Source organism: Vanellus vanellus, assembly GCF_965231255.1.
Source record: "Vanellus vanellus genome assembly, chromosome: 2".
Taxonomy (NCBI): domain Eukaryota; kingdom Metazoa; phylum Chordata; class Aves; order Charadriiformes; family Charadriidae; genus Vanellus; species Vanellus vanellus.
Window position 1 is genome coordinate 115,739,179 of NC_138906.1, and position 13,877 is coordinate 115,753,055.

The window sequence follows — 13,877 nt, forward strand, 5'->3', positions numbered from 1 at the left end:
GCTAAAAACACTGTGATTTACGAACGCTAGTTCTTTCACTGTACATCTCCTAAATCTAAGGCTGTGTGAGACCAGATCAGTCCCTGGGGACTATCGCTCCCCTCCAGGCTGCTATCAGGCTTCCCACTGTTTAAACTGGTGAAGTTAAACCAACAGGGTTAAAACACTTAAATGATGTTTTTCTCAGAAGTCTCCCAAGTCTTAACTGATCTCTTTGTTACTATAGGCCATAAAACATCACTGTCACCATCAAAAACCTCTTTCTTGCTCATTATCTGGGTTTCCCGCAAAAAGCAATCCTCAAAGGTTGCCTTTGATTATCACTCACAGCTCCCTTCCCCGACAGTAGTCTGTAGAATATGTATATATGTGGTTATATACATAAGCATATACGTTCATCCTTGCAATGAGATGACACAGACAGAAGAAACTAAGATGAAACTGTGTACACTGTAAAAACAGATGCACAGCATCAAATATGTACTTTCTCTTTTTTCCTACCTAGTTTGAGCAGTTTGAAAGTACTATTGGGTTTAAGTTGCCAAATCATCGTGCTGCAAAGCGCTTATGGAAAGTGTGTGTTGAGCACCATACATTTTTCAGGTATGTGGTTTTCTTTTCCTAAAGGTGTGATATGAAACGCAACAGAAAAGACTCAATTCTGTCAGCAGAGAAGAAACCCTTCAAATCAAATTATCTTTTTGATTATGAGGTATCTCTGAGCAGACAAGGGAAGGTTATTGCTTCTTCAAAATTTGAACTGTTTCAAATTATTCATACTATTTCAGATAGACACTGAATATTTAAAATCACCATATGGTCCCAATTAATCGTTTCGCTTTATCTGTGCCATGATATTATCAGCTGCTGTAATTAAAGAGAAGAACTCTGCTGCACTTCTACACATACACTTGTATAGGAAGAACAGCTTATATGGAAAGTTACTGGGGGTGTGGGTAAGAGTTTTAAAAACAAAGGGGGAGATTTTTATTTAATTCAAAATGAAAATACAGACAGTAGTCAGTGAATAGCTGTAATTTTTGTATTACTGAGGAATTTTGCAGCTATGTTTTTGATATCTAAGAAGACATGAAAAAAACTTGGGATAGTGGAATAAACGTCGTAATTAGTTTGTGCTGAGATAGTCAGCACAGAGATACTTAGCAATGGGAACCCAAAAGGGTGAGATTTTCAATGGCACGAAAGGGCATCCAGTGCTTAAAAACCCCTCTCAAGATGTTTGTGGGGATTGAAGAAGTTATCTCCTTTTTTAAAACTATTGGTTCAGGCTGTCTGTACGTTCATATGAAATGCAGTCTTAGTAGCAAAAGATCTGAAAAGAAATTGAGTGTGCATTTTTTGTGTGTTTTCTGATTTTTAATGGAAAATCAATGTCTAAAACATAAACTCCATTGCACGAGAATGGCTTCTTCAGCAAACTCCCATAGCCAAGATACAGAGGGTGGGAAGGCTCTAACCTGAAAAATGTCTGCATCCCTGTGAATGAATACTGCCCTGCATCCACTGGAAATCTGTCCTGGCCCTTTCCTCAGCTATAGCACGGTCATAAATTTCAAGTATAAGAAACATATGTATATTTCAGCCCAGATCAGAGTCCCTGATACAAGGAACACCTTATTTTTGGGTTTGGTGGTTAGAAAATAATAAAGTTAGGAAGAACTCGGCTTTTCAAATGCATTAGATGAGCATTTTTTTCATGCTTTATGAGGGGCATCCTTTGATTCCCTTTTAGCCACAGACCCGTGAGGCACAGGCTGCGATGAAGAGTGATACCCAGTCATCGTCTTTCCTCTGCAGAAATAGTGAACTGATTTTTGGAGGAGGGGGAGTAACGGGTGCACTGCTTGGTATGTTTTAGGCTCCTGCTGCCAGAAGCACCTCCAAAGAAGTTCCTCACGCTGGGATCCAAGTTTCGGTACAGTGGCCGGACACAGGCCCAGACGAGAAGAGCCAGCGCCCTCATAGACCGTCCCGCACCTTACTTTGAGCGGTCTTCTAGTAAACGTTACACTATGTCACGCAGCTTAGACGGGGGTAAGGTCCTCTTAATTGACTTTGTCAAAAGTTCTCATGACAATGGTCACTGCTTTAGATGAGGTATAAACCTCTTGTCATCTCATCTCCTTGAGCTTCGGCGGAGCGGAGGCTGTGAGTACCGGCGCGTTCACTGCAGGGCTAAGGGAGGAAGCAGAGAAATACTGTGCTAAATGTACTGCTGCGGTCCATGCAGTGTTTGCCTGGAGGAGGTCCTTGGGAGCCCGTTCTTTGGGGAGCCCCTCTCCTTGGCCTCACACCTGCAAAGCGCTTCCCCGCTTTGGGGAAGGACCTGCCAGCCTGGATCTGCCAGCTTGCCCAAGCAAGTCAGGCTTCGTTGCTTTTTCAGGGTTTGCATGAGTAAGTGTCTGGGTTCTGCTTAACTTGTGTTTTTTTTCCTGTATAGCTTTTTCATTTAAGTATATGTTATAATTCATAAATTAATTGCTTCCCTTGATTGAGTAATAACACGTGTTTCCGATTACCTCGTGTCCTGGTGGGATGAGTTGCTAACAGGCTTTTTCCATACTTTACTTTTGAAGGTGTGAGATGGAGAGTAACATATGCAGGTTTATATAGTATGTCCTTCCTCCTTCTCTCTTTCTCCATGGTTCAGGGAGGTTCTGCTGCTCCCTTAGGTTAAACCAGCGTGTGATGCAGTCTCAGCTACTTCATCAGCTGTTTCTGTTGTCAGCTATTGAGTAAAAAGAGGTTGTAGTTTATTTTTGCAGAAAAAAAGACTGAGACTATTCTATGACTCTGTGACTAAGTTCAGAATTGCTACAGGGTTTTTTTTCAAAAAAAAAAAGGTGAATTCTCCTGCAGAATGTCACAAACAAATTGCAATGAGTACAGCTGATGGTGGGGAGGGGCAGAAGCTTTGATTTAAAAGTACTAGACAAGCCTTCTTTTCTCCCTCTAAAGGTGCTGCTTGTCATTAATTATTTTGGAATCTTCTAATTCCGATGTGCTTCTTGCTCGTTACCAAGCAACTGGTGACCTGATTGCTGTGCATGTATCTCAAAGCAGAAATTATCCTTCTGCATTATTTTGTTTGTAGCATCTAAACAAGATGTCTCCCTCTACTCCCTTTGCTTTCTCCCGTCTCCTAAGCTCGTTCCCAAGAGATGAGATGTCCGAAACGCTTTTCCCCAGCATTTGTTAGACTCCGCAAGGTTTTTATGATGCTAATTTGCATAAGTGCAAATGGGGGAAAGAGGTTTTTTTAATCAACGCTTATGATTTCTTCACTAATGTTGTTACTATAACGGAAATGTGGCTGTAACATTCTGCATCGCGATTACGCTGTGGTCCCGGCCCTGTCATTTCTTACAGATGCAAGTAACTTTATAAATTTGAATAGTCCTATTGACTTAAAAATTAGTTACGCAATTGTCAAGAACAGGGTCTGGGTATATATTAATGTTTTGATTACATTCTATCTGGAAATTTACTATTTATTTCAAAATCATTTTTATATATTTAAGTTTGCTGAATTACCAAACATTTACATCCTAAAATATTCTGGTTTAGCCCGCTGAATTGAATGCCATCGCTTCCCAGAAATTTTTAGCATAACGAGCTCCCTTAACTGGCAGACTTTAATACTCGGTAATACAAAGATCCCGTTTCTCGATTCTCAGATGTTATGCCTGTGTTAGATCAATATTGTCATCTCCTGCAATGTAGCGCACTACTTACTGTGCATTTGATCCGCATTGTTATATTCTGGCAGATTTCAAAAAAAAAAAAAATCTCTTCCACCCCCATGGCTGATGTCATCGCTGGTTTTCCTTATGTTTCCTGCCTGATAACTGTGGCAACGCGTTGATTTTTTTTCCCCCCGGATGTTTTACTACGGTAGCACTTTTAATGGCTTGCTAACCTTTAACAACTGTGTAATGCGCGCATTAGCTACGCTAATGTGTGTATACACATCCATAATATATGTTTATGCATATAAAAGCTACAAGCTTCATTTCAAGTAAACAGTTTATTTAAATGTATGCACATGCTTCTGGTTTCCTGAAACATGACATAGTTGTGTTTTCAGCAGTATCTCAAATGTTTTACTAACCCAGCTTTTTAATTTTACGCAGCTTCTCCGCAAAAGCTATTTCAGACTTTCCCTCTTTAAATATTTGCTTTTAGCATCAGTGAATGAAAACCATGAAATGTACATGAAGGATTCTGTGTCTGCTGCAGAGGTTGGTACTGGCCAGTACGCCACAACAAAGGGCATCTCTCAGACCAACTTGATAACCACTGTGACTCCGGAGAAAAAGGCAGAAGAAGAGAAAGATGATGAAGAGGGCAAAAAGAAAAGAGCAGAGGAAGTCACCCCGGTCTCGGCAGTACGCCATGATACCAAGGTAGAGTTTGGAGGGTTTTGTATTAAACTGACCTGCTCGGAGAGCGCTCGGAGAAACACAGAAGTGTTAGGGAGGGAGAAGATGGCTAATTCAGTGAGAGGAAACTGGAATATACATGGTCGTATGTACGTGTATATATGTGTCTTGAATCAATATTTTTATGGTCCTTTCGCATTTCATACAATGCTGTAAAAGTCAATTCCTGCCTCAGACTGTTTTTTGAAAGGTAAATCCATTTAACAGCCAGCACAGTGTTTTTTATGTAGCATTCGAGAGCTCTTTAGGAAATACCCCAAAGGAGCCTAGCAGTGCATGTTTTGCTCCTGTGGTCTTCAGTTGTATTTTGACTTTAGTATGGGCATCATGTTTTCTATTTTTTGACAAGGCAACAAAATAGTTCTGTGTTCTTCTATGTAGCTCTGTACTTTAAACAATCGTATTTTTCTCATTTAGTTCTCATAATGCTCTGGTTCCTTGCACGTATTTCAATGAGCGTTTTTTCTCTATTAACTTTTGGGTATTAATATACTTTATAAGCTTTTTTTTTCTGGCTTACAAAAGCATTTGCTTCCCTCATTTGAAGTTTTGCATTGAAGAAAACTGTTTTTGTTGAAGATTCTCTGCTCAGGTGTTAAATCTGATTCATCTGTCACCATCTCCAATCCCACCACCACCGCACACACGTGCACACATGGCTGTGCATTATATCTACTGAGTTACTAAGAAGGGGTAAATCAAACAGAGAGAGACAGAGAAGATACTGAATTTCAGAGACTACCAGTGAAAATAAATAAGGTAGAATCAGAAAAGATTGGATGTAACATGTCCTCTGTTTCTTTTACACTGAGGAGAAGAAAACAGAATATGAAATATTAAATCTAGGCTATCATTCAAAAAGTGTACTATGGAATGCACTTGCTAAACAAGTAAGAATTACCCTCTTCATTTGTGAGGAAAGACCTTAATGTATACCTTTACATCCACAAAACTGTCGTGCATGCAAATGTTAGAACCTGAACTTCTAGCCTTATTATATAAGGCCACAATGAGCTACATAGCTAAGGGATTAAGTCCTCAAAAAGAGTTGCAATTAAGGTACTAGAAATCAGAAACAAATTGAATTACTGAAAATATCAGATGAGAAAATATTTTCTTTTGAAACTGTGCGCTGTAACTATAGCATTAAAAAAATAATCTTTGTAAAATTTAACTGGGGTCTTCTTGAAACTCCATTGGTTTCTGCATGGAGAAACATTGATGAAAATCAAATATGCGGTAAATACCCAATAGAAACTAATTCTGTTGCAAGTGTTTGTTAATTTAGGTCAATGGAGAGATCAGCTGCATTTCGAAGATCATCTGTTCCTTATACATGGCTAGAAATAGTCAAAGATATTTTTAGGAGAATATTTTGATGGTACTTAAACATGCACAAATGAACAATTTTTGCCCCCCCTCCCCGCAGAAGGTGGGTTCTGTTTAAAGGACCTGCTAATGGAGCTTCAGTTCTGTAAGCCTATAGAGATCTCGGTCCTGCCTCCACTGGACCTGCTAACACTTCCCATCATTCATTATAAAGAGAGTAGGGTCTCCAGAAGCACAGGACAAATTTGAAATCAAATTCCTTTTTAAGGGCACTTAAATTTTATAGGTAGGTTATCAACTTTTCCACTATGACATTTTCCTTTGTTTTATCCGTATGTATTTAAGTACCAGAAGTTATTCTAAATATTAACACTGCAAAGATGTCAATAAGCGAATAGTCTATATTAGCAAAGAATAAATTTACTTTGGCTTTTTTGCCTTTGCAATGTAAAGAGAAGTTCTGTGTGTTCAGCTCACATAAAGTCCTGTAAGTCCATCAGCATTAAATTTTGACTTGAGCTTACTACATTAAGCCCATAAAGAAGACATTTGTAAGCGGTTTGAAGTTAGGCTTGGTTTTGGTTGCTTAATTCGAGAATACAGGTTGCCTGAACTGAGAAATTGGGTTTTTAACTGTTCTGGTTAGAGCAGAGGGAGAAGCAAAACGTTAAGGGGAAGGGAAGGAGCTCTTCCATGTAAATATTTGGCTTAAATCCTATTCCTACTGTTAATATATCTGGTAAAGATTAGGCTTAGTAGCTAGCATTGCTGCAACCTGTGTCTAAATTCTGCTTGTTGGCTCAGATTTGGCAGCAGCTTGTACAGACAAATGCTGTTTTGGCTTCGAAGCCATTCTGCTGTGGGGAGCTGGGAGCAGCAGTGGGAGTGAAATGCCTTTTATAGCTCCTCGGGGAGATGCGTGGTGGACGGAGGACTTAGAGTTTGGTCACAGAGCCAGCGTGCCGCTTTAGCTAAGTGCAGCTAGTTGGCTTTGGCCAAAACATCTCGGATCCGTCAGGATCGTGGCAGGTCGGTTGTACTGGGGTATTTTGGTGGCGGTGGCTGTTGTTGTCCTTCCAAAGAGCAGTCGTGGCTGCCTGCAGGGAGCATGGTAGGCGACGGTCAGCTAGTCGTGAGCACCCCTCCTGCCGAATCGCCTCCCTGCTCCTACCAGTTTTGGGTCCTTGAATGACCTTAAAGACCCGTCGAGTGCCCTACAAATGGTGTATCAAAGCAAATCCTGCCTGTTGGTAGCCAATATTCTTTGCGTTGTGGTAAAATTTGTAGGAAAAGTGTTGGGTACATTTTTGCCTCTTCGCTACGGGTAAAGAGCCACTTTTTGACTGGGGAGAAGTGGCTGTGCGTGGCACGGACCTCTCTCTGCTCAGCCCCCCTTCAGATCCCCAGTGACAGAGTGGGGGGGTCTGCCTAACCAAAACCCTCAAGGTGCTGCCAAAGCGGAGGGGGCCAGCAGGGCGGGTGGCCAGGAGCCTGGTCTGGCTGGTGGCCGGCAGAGGTGAGGGCAGGGCTGTGTGGAGACCAGCCCGGGCGGCAGTGGGAGCCGCGCTGAGGAGCTGGCTGCTGGCATAGGTATTGAGCTAGTACAGGTTTTTCCATCGGTAACGGTTGGCATATAGATCTATGCGCCCCCCCCCCCCCCCCCCCAAACCAGAATGTGTTTTATTAAGGTTTAGGGCCTAGATTATTTTTTTTTTAATGTTGTGATGGAAGAATTTGGGCACATAGAGTTTTAAAATCCTTGGGGTTTTAATGTTTACTACTGAGGTGGTCCAAGGCATAGATGGGAAGCATCTGGCCCCCACTGGGTCTCCTCCTGATTGCAGGAGTGCTGTCAGAAGCAGTGTTGGTATTAGAAATACATTCCCTCGTTTCTTTGTTGCTCTCCATGTACTTAATGTTTGAAAGCTCCTTATGATCTGAAGCCAGTCTTACAGTAAGTGGAAACTGGCAGCACCTGAAACTCCACAGACGGCCGTGAAGGTTTTTATGTCAATCCTGTGCTGCAGATGGATAGACAAATGCTGACTCAAGAAATTGCCTTTTGTTAAGCTGTAACCCTGATTCACTAATACCTGTGGTGTGCGGCATGGCAACGTGCACCATTTAACTCAGTGGAAAGCTGTGGTGTTAAAATACTGTTTATAATTTTTTTAATATATATAATATATATAATTTATCATCACGGAAGAAAATTAACTAATTACAGTTTTCTTTTTGTCCTTTTGCTTTTGCGCCTCGTTTGCTGCTCTTTCTCTGTCACCAGCCATCTTTGCTTGGCACTGACTCCCGCCACCCCTCGCCATCCTCGCAGCCTGGCCCCCATGCATCTTCAGCAAAGCTTCGCAGGAGATGCAAGGAGAGCGCTCGAACAAAGTCCGTAGGTTGCGAGGCGCCCAAAGAGAGCGCTCCAAAGCACGGCGAGCCGGAGCCGGACCCTGACAGAAAGGGGCGAGTTTGCTCCGCCGAGCAAGACGTGGCTTTCGGCTATAAGCAAAAAGCCGGCAAAGGCGGAACGCTGTTTTCCTTCTCCTTGCAACTTCCAGAGTCATTTCCTTCCCTCCTGGATGACGACGGCTACCTGTCGCTCCCTAACCTCTCCGAAACCAACCTCCTGCCTGCCAGCGTGCAGCACTACCTCCCCATCCGCTCCCCCTCCCTGGTGCCTTGCTTCCTCTTCATTTTTTTCTTTCTGCTCTCTGCCTCTTTCTCAGTGCCATACGCCCTCACTCTCTCCTTTCCTCTGGCTATGTGCCTCTGCTACCTGGAGCCCAAGGCGGCCTCCTTGAGTGCCTCACTTGCCAATGACCTGAGTGACAGTTCAGAGGAAGAGGTGTGTACCTCGGCATCGAACACACTCTTTTTCGTGTTCAGTGCTTCAGTCCTAACCAGTGTTAGATTGCTGCAATAGTGGTCCTACTTTCAGAGCCTCATTTCTGTCTGTGCTGATATGTTAGAAGGGGTGGGTTTGTTGTTTGGGGTTTTGGTTGGTTGGGTTTGGTTTTTTTTTTTGGTTTGGGGTGTGGGGTTTTTTTCTTCTTCTTTGTTTTCTTTTCTTTTCTTTTTTTTCTCGTGTTGGGAGCGCAGCGTGGGGCCCAGGGTTAGGCACAACACTGTGTGGAAGTGGCTTGGTTTGGACTGTGTCGGCTGATGCAAAGTGACTTGCACTGAACAAATTGCCGCTGATCGGCTCGCAAGTATTGTATCTGAACCCACCGAGACCTTTTTCTTCCCCCTATCAGTTTATACGAGGGTTAGAATAGTTACCCTAAATAGTGGGAATTAAGTACAATCTCCTGCATAATTATATATGCATGCATATATATGTGCATGTATGGACATTCCATTTATATAAATAGCTAGCCAATAATAATGGGCATCCTCACAGGCTTCAGGACATCCGAAATACAGGTGAACTCAGCTTTTTGCGAGAGGCTGTGAGCTGTGGCCCGAGCTTAGGAGAGGCTTTCTGGTCCAGCGAAACCTGGATCTGGATTTTCAGCCTTAATCCCATCTCTGATGCAGATTAAATTGTTTTCCCATGATTAAATCCAGTGTATCAGTGAGAGGTCAGATTGGGACAGCTGTTCTGCAGCTGTTGGGGGAACATGCCACGTGGGCAGCCTTGCTATTTGCAGTGTTATATTAGCACTGCCAAAACCGATGCCTCAAGCCACCAGGGTTATCGCAGGCAGATAAACCAACTGCAGGAGAAGAGGAGTCCGCAGTTGGTTCTGGGAACTGTGGAGTTGGTAATATATCCAGAAGAAGGAAAGGAATCTGCTTATTTAAGTAACAGAGTAACTGGCATCTCAGTTTCTACTGGTGCCTAGTTATTCTTTGTTGACAGAATAAAATAATGAGTTCGTTCTTTCCTCGTTTTTCCTTTTTCCCTTCATCTTCAAATGCAAAAATACGGTTTTGCTTTGTATGTAAAAAAAAAAACCCAGATCAGGTAATCGCAGACCAGTTGGCCATTTGTAAAAAGCCATGTTGGCCACGTGTCCATGCCGTTGCAGTAGTTGTCTTCAATAAACCAGCTTGCACATCTAAACATTTGTGTAATCTGTTGCTGTTGGTTTTGTAAGGGTGTTGGTGCAGGATTTCATTTCCTTTTTACATAAAGCCAAAAGTTGCATCAATTTATCTTGTAAAAACATTGTCTTTAGATGCTTTTGGCTCTGTGATGCCTAACAACGAAATAATAATGTGCAATTTCTGATAAAAGGCATCCAAAATGTTGCTGTCTCATTTCGTGTCCTCATTTTGAGATAGCATTTAGGTCTCAATTTGCATTAGCTCTGCACTTGGATTAATCTAATAGCAATAACAGCATTAATACAGCGCCAGCTCCAGAGGCAGTAACGAGGCTGTGTTTATGCAATACATTGGTCTGTGCCTCTTTCAGAAATGAGCGCTTCTTTCTGTTAGTAAAGTTAGGAAGTATTGAGCATAAAAACATATAAAATAGGCTTTTTTAGTGTCGCTCTTTTATGAGGGTGATTACTCTGGCAGTGCTTCCTGGCAGACAACACAGACTTGTGCCTAATCCGGGGGGTATTTCTTGTTCAAAATATTGCATGAAAGTGAGTATGTTTTAAACTCGGGCATGTCTGCATTACATTGGCAAAACAAATCACAGCAATTACAATCGCACGTTAGAGGAGGTGCAGCGGCAGCATCTCAGGAGGTAGCTGCCTTCCCATCCTGCTCGGTCCCTCGCCCGCCCACGAGCCCCACCGGCAGCTGCCCATCGTTCGGCGCACTACCGCCCATCCCAGAGTTGAGCCCAACCTTTCTGACCCTCCGCTCAGCAGGAGACCTGCCCTGTTGAGCCTTAATTCGCCATTCCCTGCTCTGCAATAACTAACCCCAGATCTTTATTTCAAATAACTCAGTAGCCCTGACTTTGACTCCATGGCTGTTGATTGGCTTAGTAGCGGACATGTATGTTGCGATAAAGCGAATTTTATGCCTTATTTAGGATTGCATTGCTGTTATGGTGAAAGAAGTAGAAACCTTATTTTTCCCCCAGTCACAAAAGATTGCATACAGTGATGCCGAGGCTGCAGCCAGTATCCCGAACCAATCTCATACCTTGCTGAGCTCCGTTCTCCCTTGAGCAGTGCATCTGGAGGCAGTCTGTGCAGTCAGAGGCAGAATTTCTCCCTTTAGATTTCATTAGCTTCTGCATTCGTACCTTAGCAGCCAGTATTTCTATTGATTTCTTTTTTTACTCTGATGTTCCAAATTTCAAGTTCTTAAGTGAACCCTCTGTGCCAGACTCACGTGTTACGGTGCCTTGATGCAAATCTACAAATCTTTTAATTCCTTTTAAATGCCTAGATTCATTAATTCCTCCTTTTTTTTTTTAATAGGAGTGACAATGCATAGGTGGTTGGTTTTTTTTTATATTGCCACACCTTTACAACTGCCTGTGATGTTATGTGAGATTCTTCCTTAATAAAGAAAGAATTTTCTAACACTTTAGAGAAAGCAATTTGACCAGCGAGGTAGACTATTTTGGCATTACATTTTCATTTTAAAAACTAAAGCGTTCTATCTAGTGAGAGTGGTTATTGCTTGAAAAATTGCATATAACTTGCATTCATGCACTTACTGAATAATCCAAAATACCTGCTTATTCTTTTGCCTGTCATACAAGCCATACAAATTATTCAAAGAAAGGCACGATAGAGAGAAAAGCAATGGAAAAATATCCAAAAAAGCAGTTTTCTGAAACATGGCAGTTGTCAGAAAATGACAGAAGATCGGATATTCAAAGTTAAGACTGATAACTCCATCCACCAGGAGGTTGCTTTTTTTCTCTTGTTTCATACTGATGTGATTTGAGGATGAGATGTACCGTCCTACCTTTCAGTTACCTGCCTGGGTTGTCCAAGGACCACAGAAAGTCTCTAACCAAAACCAGAGCTTTCACTGATGTTAAAACAACTTGGATGTGTCAGTGTGGGGCAGTAGGGAGCGCTTTCTTTACTTACCAGTTTTCCATAAGCTTGCATAACATCACAAATAGTCATTTGAACTCTCTGCTCAGCCTGTAGTAAGCTACAGTCAACTCTCTATTAAATCTCAACACTTGCATTCTCCACTAAAATGTTCTTCACTACGCCAAGCAAAGCAGGGATAGATCACTCTGTGCAATGCTGTGCTTTGTTTCATTTTTATCACTTGTACCTAGTAAGTGTTTGGGGCTTTTTTTTTTTTGGGGGGGGGGGTACTTTTTTTTTTTTCTCCTCCTTTCATCCGTATTCTTCAGTGGAATGAGAAGTATTTTTGATTCTTTTAATGGCAGTTTTCTTTCTTTTTACTGTCGTTAACAATATCAGCTGCTCTTTATTGGAACCGAGTGGGACCTGAGCCTTACCGTTACTCCACAGACAGGCAGTAGATGGGCTGGGGGTGTGGTTATTTGAACTCCTTGGTAATGCAGACAGCCTCACGGTATATAAATGTGGAGACAAGAACAACTTCTGTACAAATGAGGGGCTGAAAGTCAGGTGACTGTTAAAGTAGCCTTTTTTTTTTTAATTCTCTTTTCCCCCTCCAGATAAAAAGTCAAATACCACATTAATCTATATTGGCTAGGAAAAAAAAAAAAAAAAAAAAAAAAAAGAATGAATAATTTTCTTTTAAAAAAATATTATGGGAGGAAAAGTTTGTTCAAAAAAAATTAGCCTTTTTTTTCCTTTTTTTTTTTAAAGCCACCTGGCTTTCTTAAGAAAAAAATCTGCTATTCAAATAACACTTTTCCAGTAATGTTTTGTTTGGCTTATAAATTTGTTCCAGTAAAGCCATATACTGTGTACAGTACGCCTGGAGTCTTCCTCTGAGTCTGTTCTGTTTACTAATATAGCATTTTTATTTTGCTTCTTTGACTTGTGCGTGGTTTGAAAAGCAATGCTAATGCAGTTCGCAGGGATGTTGAATTTAACAGTTCCCGGTGTGAGCCGCGTGTACTGATGAGCTGGGTTTATTCTTTATTCCTGCCTTCCTCTTGGGACCCGGTTACTTGTCTAACCAAATAGACTGACAGTGAGCAGACGGATACTGCAGCCGATGGTGAGACCACTGCCACCGAGGTTTGTACAGTCGCCGGCGCCCAGTTATGGCAGGGGGAGAGCATTTTGCCTCATCTCTTCCCCACCCTGAGTGCCGAACCGCATGTCTCCTACGGCAGTTCAGGATCCCTCTCTGCGCGCGCGTGCATGTGTTATGGTTTGAGAAACCCACAACAATTTATTGTTGTTTATAGACAATTGTTCTATCACCCGATGACCCCTCCCACCCGGGAAGGGGAATCGGGGAAAAACAAGGAAACACAAGGGCTGAAATATAAATAGATTTAATAGGATAAGACTAAATAATTAACATTAGTAATACTAAAGAACCAGTATTGACCCCAATACCAATACAGAATATACAAGGATTATACTCGGCCAATTCTGTCAGTGGGAAGCTGTGCACTCCCAGCAATGGACAGTAAATGTGGAACACTGCCAGCGCTATGGCTTCGGGAGGAAGGAAAGGGCGCAGGGGTCTGGCACCGGGGCAAGAAGTTCTCTAGATCGCTGCCTTCAAGGGAGAGAGAGAGCACTTCGTAGCAAACTTTCTAATGGATATTGCATGTGACATTCATGGTATGAAATAATCCTGTTGGCCAGCTTGGGTCAAGCGCCTGGGTCTCGCTCCTCCTCATCTCCCTGTACCTGGTGAGCTCAAAAAACACTGAGACCTTGAAACCCACACACCACAGCTGGCTATAGAGCAAATATTTTCACAAATTCAGACACTAGAGTCTTCTAAAAGTGCAGTTTTCCCAAGCATTAGAAGAGAAATTGGCCCTGTGTCACTCAAGCCAAGACAGCACGTGTGAGAGCTTTGCTCGGGGAGTTGAGTTTTCAGTGGTTTTTCAGAGTTTTTCAGAACTCCCTCCGGCTTCCTCTATTTCTGCATTCGGTTTGGAAACCGCAAGGCCTCTGTGCTGTGCAGAAGGCGGGGTGGTGGCAGCGTCACCCACGCCAACGCCGCCCCACCTGGGACAGC

The 13,877-nt window shown here is 42.4% G+C and overlaps 1 protein-coding gene across 1 annotated transcript in view; it reads left to right on the forward strand.

Annotated features, from left to right (window-relative positions):
- EPB41L3 (erythrocyte membrane protein band 4.1 like 3) overlaps positions 1–13,877 on the forward strand; it is a 62,441-nt gene that overhangs the window by 32,853 nt on the left and 15,711 nt on the right. Inside the window, exons 8-12 of the mRNA XM_082479073.1 lie at positions 506–603; positions 1,880–2,055; positions 4,207–4,427; positions 8,077–8,643; positions 12,860–12,913. Coding sequence (XP_082335199.1) covers positions 506–603; positions 1,880–2,055; positions 4,207–4,427; positions 8,077–8,643; positions 12,860–12,913 — 1,116 coding nt within the window. The remainder of the gene's footprint in view (positions 1–505; positions 604–1,879; positions 2,056–4,206; positions 4,428–8,076; positions 8,644–12,859; positions 12,914–13,877) is intronic.